The 13,886-nt window shown below is 40.4% G+C and overlaps 1 protein-coding gene across 1 annotated transcript in view; it reads left to right on the top strand.

The window, feature by feature from the left end:
- The window catches only part of exoc4 (exocyst complex component 4), a 139,989-nt gene that overhangs the window by 90,450 nt on the left and 35,653 nt on the right, over positions 1 to 13,886 (top strand). Inside the window, exons 14-15 of the mRNA XM_026147677.1 lie at positions 11,454 to 11,590; positions 12,866 to 13,021. Of these exons, the coding sequence (XP_026003462.1) occupies positions 11,454 to 11,590; positions 12,866 to 13,021 (293 nt within the window). The remainder of the gene's footprint in view (positions 1 to 11,453; positions 11,591 to 12,865; positions 13,022 to 13,886) is intronic.

Below are 13,886 nucleotides of genomic sequence, written 5' to 3'. Positions count from 1 at the left end.
GTTTACGTACATTCACCTCACTGTTTTCTGTGAACTGTTTCTTGGTTTAGGTTTTTAGACAGACAGATTCAGAATCCCTTCTCCCTCACTTTCTCTCTCAGATCATTATGATCAGCCTGCCAACTATTTCACAGGATCATAATTAACGCTGAAATCGTGCTTGATCTTTTTGGAGCTGTTTCTAAGTGGTGGTTACAGTGTGTGACACACGTGCACATATATGTCGTAGCTCTTATATGTGTCTTTCATGGGCCTTTTTCTGCAAAAAACAAATTTTTGATAATAATGGCTGACCTTCTGAGGGTTTTGTGGCTGAAATTCAGTGTGTCCATGACACACACACACACCACATGACTGTGACACTTCATGGCCGCTGTAGCAGAGAAGAAAAATGGCTTCACTTTTTAGATGTTTCTTCATGTTGTGCCTATGTGTGCAAGTGCAGCTTTCTCTTTAGGTGTCCTAGTAATTATTTCCTGTTCAACAGTCAGGGCCCGTGCACATGCATGCACATAGTTGTTTTGTTATTGTCCTGATCTTGTGATATCTACCTTGCTTTATTTTGTTGATTCGATTTTACAAACTATCGAATCAACTCATTGTGACTTGCTAAAACACTGGCTCACGTGGCTGATTTTTGGCAGTCTTTTTAATTCAAAACAGGTTCGTGGCAGGTTGAGGATTATAACAATGCCAAAGTCAAGATTCAGACAGTTGGCAAGATTTGTCTCAGCTGTCAGATTCTCAATGTTTAGTGGGTATGGCTGTCTGTGTCTCCAGTATTGTAAAAATGTATGTTTTGCATGCACGCTTTATTTTTTGCATATCGGTCTATAATATGAATGTTTGTATGTAAGTGTGTGTTTGTCCACGCAGTTGTCAAGGAAGACAGTGTCCCAGTTTGTTTTTGCTGTGGGTGTTTGTGCGGCAGACCTTGGATATGAGTTGTCAGCTCGTGTGTACGCGTATGAGTGCGTGTTTTGCTGTGTGTGTTTGTTTCTGTCAGAGCCTTACTGTCTGCGCGCTTGGTTTTCTCACTGGGAGGGAACAGCGGTGGCAGTTCATTACAGAGAGAGAGACCGTGGGCGTTTGGAGTTCAGCGGGGTTTGTTTACGGCTCGGGCCCCTCCTTAACGAGGAGTTCAGCATCTTGCTAATTATGCTGCTGTGGCTAATGAGCCTTTCTGCTGATAGTGGGGAGTGCAATAAAACACTCCTTTTGTTTGGGCTTTTTGCCTTTTTTAATTGGGCTGAATAAAAGACCCTTCCCTGCTTCTTCTCTTGTGATTCACATTCTAGGGTCAGGATGGCATTTGTGTGTTTATGGTAAGTTTTTCATGTGTGTTTTGGTAGCAGTTGTGTATGTTTTGCTACCTGTGTGTGATTTTGTTTTTGGCCTCCAATTTGAGAGCCATCCTACTGCTTTCTTTGATGGCCTTCATCCACATGGCCACTGTTATGACAGACTGCGCTCTCTCTTTCACAGTGTGGAGTTTTTCTATTCACTTAGTTGTCATGAGAGCTTTTGATAATGGAGTTTGACAGAGTTCATCCAGAGAATATATACTAAAATAGTTTTTGAACTGGTTCTGCGTAAAGTACTTTGTCAGGAACTTCTATCTAATCATATTGTGAGTCTCTGTGCTTGCACTAGTTAATTAAAGATTAATCAGACGTGTCTTTGTGTCTACATATCCATGGTGTTGGTGGACACATATGTACTTTATGTGCCCCTTTTAAGTCCCCTACTATTTTCTGTGCCAGATGCTATCAGAAAGAAAGAAAGACACACACTGGAATCACAACCAGCATGGTTAGAGGAGGGGGAATAGCCCAACATCGCTACACAACATTAAACACCCTCTCTTATACACCTTGGCTGCAGCCGCATACAGCAAACCATAGGGGAGCACATTTTATAGATGCATCTGCTCTCTGCAACCACTGAAGCAAAAATTTATGTGTGCAATAGTTTGAATTGGAAGAAGATATTAGCATTTGGGGTTTGGGGTTTTGTATGGTGCAGAATTTCATTGAGGTAAGAGCCTAGCGGCACGCGTACATAGACCATTGGTCACTTTTAAAAACCTGTGTATACACAATAAGGCATAATTATTGTGTAATCTTTGTGTTTCATATATATACACATATACAGCAAGACAATATGTATGCTATCCTATCCTTCTGACCCTCTGTGATACAATATGTGGTGGGGTTACCCATGGTCTTTTTTTTCATTGCTCCCTCACATATCATGGGTAGAATATTTATGAATGCATTTCCATGACATTAACTTTTGGAGTGGATCATAGTTATTAAATATATTTATGTTTTATGAATTATTTGACCTTTTGTTAGTGATATCTCTGCAGGAGAAACAGACAGAGTGACTTTGTGGAAAGGCTGCACAAGAGTCAAGGTGAATATCACAGCTTATGTTTGCTTAAGCAGCCTTTAATAAGCAATAGACATTCAGTCTAGGCATAGGTTAATAAGTTATAATGATAGGGGCAATGGTTTTCCTATCACTAGGTACCAGCGGTGTCAAATACTGTTTTTATATATCATGTATATGTATTCATCAAATTGATATGATTAAGAGGTGACACTGGCTGTATATTGTCCACTAGGAGCATGAGATAAGGGCTTTCTAGGGCTGTATATAGCTCAGTGGGAAAGGCTAATGTCCATTCATGCATCTGTGTGATAGCATAGCCTGGGCTGATAAGTCTCCAGAAGAGAGTTAATGTTTAAAAAGAAAAAAAAACAAGAGCAAGGCAGCCAAGCTACCGATGTCTGCCTGTTTACAAATTCTTTCAGTTTTTCTGGTTACTTTCTTTCTTGCCTTGTCTTTGTTGCTCTCAGCCACTCATTTATTGTCACCATAGTTATTCCCATTTCATTCTTGTTTTTTTTTCCTTTTTGCAGGATCTAAACAGCAACTGTAAAGCAACACACAAACATACACGCCGGTAGCCGCAGCAGTGTGATGCTATCTGTCCAGAGTGTTGCCACTGATTGATTCATTTAATTAGAGTTAGATCGAGGGAAAGGAGTATAGACGGAGGGAGAGATGGGGAATAGAATAGAAGAGCAAAACAGGATAGGGAGGGTATGGTCACTCTGCTGGATAGCTGTGGAGATTGGCTCCATTAATCTTGGTAGAACCCCCCTAGTGTCCCCTTTACACACTCACTTTGTGACGTCCTAACATACAAGAATACACAGTGCGCACATGCGGGGACACACAACTGCAATAAGACCAACCCACCAGAACACATTTCCCAGGCCCTGAAGACCGTGATGTCGAGCCACCTGGCTGGCCACTTGGTGCGCTTGTGTTTCTTAGTGGGTCTGTGAGTGCAGATGAATTGTTTGTATTGAGCTTGTTTACTTCATTAGTCAAGACCACATCAGAACCATAATTACAGTACACATCAGCCCTCTCTTTCCAGCTAAGTATCATTCAGCTTGGTCCCCAGTGTCTGCGCACAATAGCCGCTAACTAGTCCTTTTGTATCTGCATGTTAATGGAGTAATTGTCTGTGCATTTGTTATTCATATGTGCACCTATTTGCATGTTTTGGGTGTTTGTCTACAAACATAACTTGTTCTTGAGCCAGATGAAGACTGATTTCATTCACTCGCTATCAGCTGCCAGAGCACTCATGGTATTGCGGATGTGTTCAGCGGCCAATGGACTGCTAATGATGTTGACCTTTTAGATTTCATATTTACATGTAGCTTTGTGAGAGAGAGAAGGTTGGAAGCAGGCACGCATGCAGACACATACACGTGTTAATTGTGCATGCACACACGCTTCCACCTCCAGTAACTGTAATGACACTGACCTTTTTATTTGCGATTATGTGTGTAGGCAATGTTTATTTGTGGAGGGTTGATCGCTTCTTGTTGATTGGCTCCCTGCTTTCCACCTCACCCCCAACCCCAATCACGCCCTTGCGCACACACATAGACAGTGGAGATGATGGTGCTGGTGGTGGTGGGATTCTCTTTATTAAGGAGACTCTCAGCTCCCCGTTCCCATCAACAGACACAGCAATCACAACACAATACACCTGTTAGCTGCATCAGCCGTGCCCTGTGATTGTGGCACAAGTGGAGGTGGGAGGTAACAGGAAGGGGGGTATTAGGGTAGTTAGTATACACACATGAACAGTAGACACACACACTCATTTACTGCCTCAGCACACTGGGAGATGAACAAACACAACCATCTTCACCAGAAACAAAACCATCAGACAGTCCCACATTTATTAGTAAAAGGTTTGTCAGGGGAAAATGCTCAACAACCATTTTTATTTGACCAAAATCGGCATTTTCACAGAGAAATAAATAATATAAATGCTTTCCCATTTCCCAACATTTTCTCCTGACTGTTGCTTGGAACCCTCTGCTACATTATCTGTCATGAAAGCGATTGTGGCCAAGCATCCGGTTGACAGTTTTACAGCTATTAAGAATTATCGAGAAATAAAGCACCTTACCATTCTTACCCACAGCACTTTTGTCTTTGCTTAAAATTAGTCCCTTCAATCTTTTTTTTTTCCTCCTCGACCAAGAGACACAAAGTTGTAATCACTAAGTCTACATGGTGCTCTCTAGAGATTGTGTGATCTTATGTTCTCATCTTGGTAGTAGCACCTTCAGTCTATCTTTAATATTTAATTAGTGCAGAAGTTTATTTTTATTTTTCCACAAAATGAACACTATGACTTCCTTCTGAGTTTGTTCACCTCAAAGGCTTATTTCTCTTCTTCCTCCTTCCTCACTGCTGAAGGTCTAACAATACCTGCCACCCACCTTTGTCTGGTTATCTCACACCAAACACATGTACTCCTGAGGCTCACACCCAGCTGCCCTGGGCCAATAACCTGCCACTGCCATTGATATGTGACACAGCTGTACTTTTTTTTGGTAGTATTTTTTTAAAATATATTTTCGCACAACTATAAGAGTTATATATTATTAAAAAGAATTGTGTGGTGTATTAGAGAGAGCCTTTAAATAAGCCAAGAAAACACCTTGAACAGCCCTGGGTGGTGCATGTTCACACCACGCATTGCTTCCACAGAGTTTCTGTGTGTAACAAGACATAATCTTTGCCTTTGGACTGAGTCAGTTACAGAAGGAGAAGTTAAAATGTCAGCTCAACCACAGACATGCCCTCTGGTTTTAAAGAAAACAGGCTGAAGGCTCCTGATAGAAGGTTTTGCTTGAATTTTTAATCTGCAAATGAAAATCTTTGTGTTTTGTGAGTATTGTTTATGTTTTTACATGTAGACCTAATGCTTAACACAGAAAACACATGCATTCCCCCAACATAAAGCATTCAACTGCATTATAAAATATAACTTTCATTCACCGACATGTAAATCAAGTTGTTGTGATAAATAATTCATGGTATTTGCCAATATGTGAGAAGGTAGTTGGGGGAACCAAAACACACACACCAAAAAACTGGGGGATTATGGGGTGATTACTAGAATGGAGTTTGGGGTCACAGTGGAGATTCAAATGGCACATTTGAACTCCAGAGTGATTCCCAGGATTAGTATGTGCAGAAGCTCCATATTTTACCCCGCATTTGTGTTTGTGTGTGGGCGTAAATAGGGTGTGTGTAGTGTAGAAGCCCATCTGTAATCATTCAAGTGTGATATTGCTCCTCATCTCTCAATTAAAACACTTGCGAAGCTTAATGCATGTTTGTATTAAAAGTCATGATTGTGGTGGTGGTGGTGGAGGAAAAGATGCATTCTTTTAATACCTCAATTTGTCCACCCGCAGGTTGTGTACAAGCATTTATTTTATAGTAACTTATTACGCCTTACTGTGGCCATCATAGTTATATCCGTTAGTTTCCATTTCTCATTTTAAAAATATCCAGCCTCACATAAATATGTGATTAGATTTTCATAATTTTGATGATGAGCTGATTTTACCAACGGTTCTACAATGTTGGCATTTCATTCGATGGCACTCAAAACTACATCTGTTTTGCCATTTTCAAAGATTTCATCTGGAGTAACTGAGTGTTCGTTATGTTACCGTTTTAGATGAAAGGTAAACACAATTATGTTTACTCAAAGGTTATGAAAAGATTCAGGCTGAATAAGCGAAATGAGTTGTGGAAATAGATCAGTCAACCTCAAAGCTGCTTTCAAAACTTCATAAAGAATTTGCAGAATATTTGCTTTTGAAAAAGCTGTGACATCAATAAAAAACAATGCATTTCACACCATTTTTATCTCCCAAGTACATCTTATGTTTCTCAGTTCTCTCAAAATCTTCCAGATTAGTTAGTTTCTCTGTTTTGTTTTATATACAGTCCATTAGAGGACTGATTGCTTGTACTTAATTATAATTGATGGAGGGAGTTCATGTGTGTTTGTATAATCGTCAGAAATAGACAGTTTTCACAGTTTTTGGCAGTGGTGTGAAAAACAAAAAGACGCCATGATTCAGCAGGATGATACTTATCCCTCCTATGAAAGCAGCCAGAGTATAGTAATTTTTCACAGAGTCCAGGGACAACTTTCTTTTTCACATGTTTTTATGTGTATATGATAAGTGGGAAGTATATACAAAATGTTTGAAGTCCTTGAATGTTGGCATTGTAAAGCAATTTTTTTATGTAACAAGCAACAGTAAATCACAAAGGTGGTCTTCTTGGTATGATTTAAGCTGCTCTCTTTAGTGGTCGCCATGGCAGATCCTCTGCCTCCATCACAGCCTATCCCTAGCATAATCTTCAGTCACAACCCTCTAGCACCCCTGTACATATCTTCTCCTTTTCTCACGCTGTCCTCTCATATACGTTCTCCTCTTCCTTTGTCTCTGGCCAAAAGTAGCACACCGTCACCGTTTCCACCGTCACTCTGTTGGCTAACAACACCAGTGGGCCCTGACCTTTTCATTATGGAAATCTTGTTTTATATTATTCGCTTGTTTGGTTTGGCCACAAATATGTGGCAAATGCCCTTCCTGGCCATTTATCCAGGCTTAGGACTGGCACTAGAGGTACACTGGCTTGTGGCACAAACTAATTTTAAAAAAAAAGACGTTATTCACACACCTGGCATTGTGCCCCTGTTTAAGCTTGACTTTTTAAGCTTAAACAAACTCAATTACAAACTACACACTCATTTACATGCATACACATTAGAAGCAGCATGTGTTGCAGTTAAGCAGGCACAACCATGAGACCCATCCGGTGTGTGTCAGGGGAGTCTTCAGAGACTGGCTCTCCTGTGACGTTGATGAATGATCTGTCAAGACAATGTCCCACTCATGCCCAGTTCTTCTTTACCCAGGAGAGGAGAACAGCCTTTGTTGGGGGAAAGGGGGGCAGCCAGGGGTTATCTTTCTATGTGTCCCATTTGGTGTGTGGGTGTGTGTGTGGTTGGATGGATGGATGCACGTGCTGCTGAGGTTGTGTTATTTTATCAATCCGTGGTCAGACATGAATGGGATGGGAGAGGCATTACACGAGTGAGTGGTTTTGGGTTAGAGCATGAGTGAAATGTCAGAGAACATAAGGTTAAACACTCTGACCTCTGCACAACCTCAAGGGGTACCCCCTATTTTAATGGGGTAAATCCATGATCCGTTTCCGATTCAAACCTGAGGCCCTGATCTCTCGCTTTCTCTTCTCACAGTCATCTCTGAAAACACAGTAGAGAAATCTCATGAAGCTGTTATTTAGCCACAGCCTGTTATTGGACTTTCCTAGTGAGCTTCAGTAAATAAAATCTTCTTATTCCTTCTACCTTAAATTTTTTAAAAACCTGATGACACGTTTAGTAAAACAAATTCGGCTAGCGTAGGGAGTTCAGTGATCGCATCCCTGTTTTCTTACTGTAGTAATGACATTCCCTGTGCTGTGCTCTTTTTACTCTCTCCAATAAAGGAAACGACTACTTTGAGGGTGGTTTCTGTTGTGATGACCATGCATTGAGAGATTTTACCGCTGAGGCGCCAATCTGAGTGCTAGCTCTGCCTTCATTAAACCACTATAGCTGTGGCCTTCATTTCCAAACAGCAGTTTACCCCAGCAAATTCAAGATCCATTTGCACAACCCAAGTCTAATTTTCTGTGATGACTGTGTTTATCTAGTAATGATGTAAAACGAGTAGCGACACAGTGCAACCATGTGCAGCTTTAGGGTAATAAAATACTAGGAAGTAGAATTGCACAAGAAATATGGGTGGGTTGTTTATTTTGTTTTTTTTTTTCTCGATACCACATCATGTTGACCTTTAAGCTTGAATCATTACACAGAGGGAGAGCGTAAGATAGACATAGATTGAGAAGCATGTCTACTCCTGTGTAACAGTCAAGTAAGATGGAGGATATGTAGCAGAACTGGCTTTCCCCTACCACTCTTACTCTCTCCGTCTAAGCCCTCCCTTTCTCAATCTGTCCCTTGATTACTTTTTAATGATTGCTGCTGCCTAAGACAAATGGCTGTGTTAAATGAGCAAATTAGACAAGGGAGCTGAGTGCAAGAGCATTTGTTAGAGCAGGAGTAATGGATCGGGTATCCATTGTTTACTCTTCTCCATTCACCGACTTGGCCTGCTCTTCAGCTCTTTGTCCTTAAAGCAGGAACAGGATATCGTTATGATTATGGCTGCACAAGAACTTGTTGAGAATATCAGATTTCTAAACCAAAATTTTACCTTTTCCTCACTTTGTTTAACTTTTTCCCTTGAGTTTACATTAATGCAATTTTTTTTGTACTTGCTCAAAGACGTTAATGTTAATCTGTGGGGGGGTTTTTCTGTTATGTTGCATTTGCCGGAATACTGCACTTTTATATCAACTGATCATCACTTGAGAATATAGAACCTTATGATGAGCATGCAAGCCATGTTTAATTTTTATCATAGTCATACTGCCACTTGTCTTTTAACAATTAATAGGTCTTGCTACAGCATCAGCCCATTTTTACAGAAAAAAACTTTGTTTTTATGAACTAATTAAATCCAAATGACTAATAATTATGAAAGTACTGACTTGTTTAAGTTTACCTGACCTTACCATACAGCTGACCTTCCAACCAGACCCCTGGAAAAGGCAAAAAATTCTTATTATGACAACATTATCGACATAGTCACTGTAACAGAAAGTAGCAATGATGAAATTACTTTTTTCATCTTCTTATATAATCCAGTTTACGGTACTAGCAGCCTACACAATGGAGGGAAGGTAGCGGCTGCCTGAACTACATTAACAGCCTCCTCTCCTGCAGGGTCTGTGTAATTCCTTCTACCCTGGCAGGCTGACAGGGAATCAGGCATGGACAGTAAAGGGTGCTCCCTTGGCAGAGATGAGGCCTTGGTTAGCACTCCATGGGTATGGGCAGTGCTATGGATCATTACCTCCCTCATTGGAGTAGCTGCTGTTTGTGTGTGTGCATGTGCATGCTCGTCTGCATGTGACAGAATGAGCGAAGGGGAAACTGAACAGAGAAAGAGCTATTAATATTAATATCATTTTATCACATCAGGGGTTCTTTCTTCTTTTTTTTGATGATCAATTATAGTCACTACTGCCCCCTTTAGTCTAGCAGCCACTTAGTCATACCAGATAGTTAGTGACCTCGAATGTAATGGAACCTTTTTTTTTAAAAATGTATTACAAATGGTAGAATAGTAGATATAATACTTGTACATGGTAATTACATCTTTGAGATCCAAGACGCTCATAGCTTATTTGCATACAGTACTGTGTAAACGTCTTGAGCCACCACTCATTTCTTTATATCTTACTTCCAAGTAATAGTTGAGCAGTAGTTCTCCCGGCTTTCTGGAGGTTTTGTAAATTTTTTCTATGGGCAGTGGCTGTTTTTTCACTCATTATCAGTCAAGTCTTTTTACCCGATCATTTTCAAAGGAATGTTTTTCTTGTTTGTTGTTTTTAAGACAGCCACTTAAAACTAACCATGCAGTACCATCTGGAAGGCTTCTGACTGGCAGTGGCTACTTGTTTTAGGATGAGATAGTGCCAAATATAAAAGTAAAGACAGACAATGCAACACTATCAGTCATGGATTGGCCTCCCCAGATCCCGGTTCAAACAGTGTGGGATTATCTTGACAGTGAATGCAACAAATGGCAGCAAACATCCAAAGAAGAGCTTTAAAATATCCTTCAAGAAGCCTGGAGAACTATTCCTGAATACTACTTAAAGAAACTACAAGAAAGCTTGCCTAAAAGACTTCAAGCAGTATTGAAGAATAAAGGTGGTCAGATCAAATTTAGATTTTATTTTTGCCTTGTTTTCTGTATTTCCATGTGTGTTTGGATGTTTTAATGCATCCTTCTACCTATTTTCCATTTTCCTAGTAAAATATGAAGAACAGATGGATGGCTTGAGACTTTCACACAGTGCTACATTTAAGGTCATAGTAAATAAATGTTGACTTTGGAATATGCTGTCTGCTTGTATATGACATTTTGGTAGACAGCACTAAAAAATAAGGTGCTATGCTACTCTTGCAGCTGTTTGTACCTTGAGTAACGCAAGTCATTTTTCATTTTATCAGTTTTTTTTCAAAAAAATGTAGGTTTTCTATTTCGCACCTTCACTTGAAACTTCATATGAAATTCACATAGTCAGAGAAGGGATACGAAGAGAAATAGAAATCATTTGTTTAAGATTGGCTTTCTGTAAATGGTCGCAGGGGATTATTCTGCACTTCACTGTGCTACTCTTGTAGTTTCAGAGTAGCTGCAGCAAGGCTATCACCAGACTAATAGTGAGTTATCACTATTATTACAGATGTAGGCTAGGATTGGTTAAGTGCTGGGAGCAGCAAACTGGAACATACAGAGTTGTAATCTTATTTAACAGCTCTCAAATTGCTCAAAGGTGTGTGTTTTGAAAAAGTTTGTTTGATGTGTGTAAGTGTGAGTGTGTCTGGGGATATGAAGCTGCTCTGCTGTTCCCGGGCCAGCTATTAGTCACGCAGGAGTGGCTAATCTGTAATGGCTGCTGTCACAGCCCTGCCGTGGCTCCTGGTGATGGGTGCACTGTGACAAATGCGCACACACTCACTTTAAGCCTGAGAGCACACACAACACAGAAGTTCAAAACACACACGCACAAAAATATGTGCACTCACGCTGATGCACTTACATACAAAGAATCAAACCTTTCACTAATAGTCTTAAGACTTCTGACAAGGTTCTCTGCTTTAGTCGTCAGTCCAGCCTCAGGTGAGGGCAAAGCAAGGGAATTTGGATTACTCCAATTACATTGCTACTCCAACAGACCTGATGTGAAGTGACATCTACATAAATGTTAGTCTACCTTTACCCTTTTTGTTTATTACTGAATTTCGTTTGTTTTTTCTTAAAGCTGAAATCAGAGATTTTATGTTTAGAGTTTTAAAAAAAAAACCTAAAACTGTTTTTCTTTCCATTTAGAGCACAGTGGTGGTGGAAAAGGCCATCCAGGATCTGATGAGCCTGATGCAGGACCTGAGTGCCTACTCCAACCAGTTCCTTGAGATGGTCTGCGACAAGCTCAAGGAGTACAAAGAAATCTGCAACACAGCCTACAGGTAAAAAACACAGAGAAGGCTGGCAGGAAGCTAAAATATAAGGTTAATTGTTATGGTTTGATTTATACATTGTTTTAGAAATTTGGTTATTGCGTTTTCTTACAATCACACACACAGACACAGTGCTGTGAAAAGCTGTTCATCTGTGGCCTCTGGTACCATGTAACACCTGGCTAGAAAAAGAGAGGACTAGAGGATATGGAGGGGGGGTGATAAGCAGGGCAGGAGACACAAGAAAGGACTGACAGACTGCTGGGAGTCCATCTGGACCCTGTCACAGGTCAGCCTCAGTCTCACTGGGGCCTCCGTGTGATAAAGTGTGTGTGTTTGTGTTGCTGAACAGGTCTCTGTCTCCCACAGCCCCACTTATGTGTGTGGTTGCAGATGTGAATGTGATACCCCGGAGTGCTTGGGGTATTAGTAATAATTGCAGAACTAAGCAGTTTCTCTAACATAGGCACAGGCAAACAAAGCAAATAGATACTGGCACTCTGCCACAGATTGTCCTCAAGCCAATTCACGGCTGCTGTAATTTTATTTTATATGTCAGTAAAGATGGTCGTAAATCACATTCACAACTCTCTGATTAGCTCGTGTTCTGTTTGTTAGTACTAAGCAGATATTATTTAGCTGTACTTGCTGTATGGCTCATGCACAGCAAAAAAAATTATACTGGAGGTTTTTTTTAAAGCTAGAGGTAGGATCAAAATATTGATTTAGCGGTTTATAGTCTGAAAAATCTATATTTTAATTAAAATATGCAGGCGCTTGAATTGATACCCCAGCCTGTGTGACTGATGAGTCACAATTTTATGATTCTTCATGTTGGCCCTTATAAGATGAATAAGGGTAAAGTTAACAAACTATTAGTGAAGAAGACGCTCGCAGAGGGATATGCCCAAAAATTAAAAACCATTAACTCAGAAAGTTAAATATTGAATGTCCACATTATCAGCTATTTAATAATGCTAATACACACACAGTGACAGTTCAATGCGGTAAATCCAAATCACTGTATTGTTACACTTTCATTATAATTGAAAACTAATAATAATATAGTATGACATCATATGCCTTTTAACCGCAAATCTCATTCAATTTTTTACCCTAAGTTCTTTATCTGTTGGTAAGATGAAAAAAAAATGAAACTAGTTTCTTGATATTCTTCCAATATTATTAACAATGTGTTTCTATTTTAGGAGCAAGAACTTAAAAACACCTTTTTACAAATAATTTCTTGCCTAAGTTTGCATTATTATGTCTGTTTTCCCTCAGGGGCATCGTCCAGTGTGAAGAAAAGCTGACCATCAGTGCTTCCTGGGCTAAAGATGAAGACATCAGTCGTTTGCTCCAGTCCCTCCCTAACTGGGCAAATATGGCCCAGCCCAGACAGACCCGACAGAAGAGAGAGGATGAAGAAGACTTCACCAGGTACAAATTATGCACAGTAACAGTATGCGCATGTACACATGCTCATTCATATGCGTTATGTATGTGCAGAATTAAATAATGTAAGCATACGTGGAATAGCACATACTCACATTCACAGTAGACACACAGACAGAATCAGACGTGGATGTACACAACCACACTTGAGCAATCACGCACTTAATCCCTCCCTCCCATTTTTGCGTCTTTGTTCACAGATGTTTTGAACCCCCCTCTTGTTGACTAAGATGTGGCTGTAAAAGACGTCATGATTGTTCTTTTAAACGCCCTTTATCTGGAGGAAGTGAGGAAACGAGGGAAGAACAAAATAGGAAAATATAAGGAGAGCATACAGAGGCAGGGAATGGGGGGGGGGGGGTCAGTCTTATCGAAATTGCCTTTGAATGTGCACCCTCTTCAGGGAACACTGGAGCTCATCGGAGCGGAAGAGTAAAGTAAATAAATAAATTGGTTATGCGGCCAGAGAAAGTCAATCTGTTGTGTGCACTCTCTTCCTCTCTCATACACTCCCTTTTCTTAGTCACACACACACACACGCGCGCGCGCAGAAAGCACTGAGATAGCAAGAGGGAGACCGTAAGGCTGTTTGATTTGAGAGCCGTAGATGTTTTCATCACTATGAAAGGGGATTAGCTTCTGCACGACTCTCAGCCCAGTGCTTTAATAAAGCCTCATTAATAAGCCACACATGCCTGTGCCCGAGTGAGAACGTATGAGCTTGTGGGTTTTGTTTATTTTACCCATCTGTTGTTCAAAGAATCTTGATCTTGCGGGTATCCTGGTGACTCTGGAGGCTAGCTGACATGTCGTGTGTTTGCAGCAGTACAGTTTTGATTTTAAGTTATCC

Source organism: Astatotilapia calliptera, chromosome 17 (assembly GCF_900246225.1).
Source record: "Astatotilapia calliptera chromosome 17, fAstCal1.2, whole genome shotgun sequence".
NCBI classification, from domain to species: domain Eukaryota; kingdom Metazoa; phylum Chordata; class Actinopteri; order Cichliformes; family Cichlidae; genus Astatotilapia; species Astatotilapia calliptera.
The sequence above is the reverse complement of the archived record's forward strand: the minus strand, read 5'-3'. Positions and strand labels throughout refer to the sequence as shown.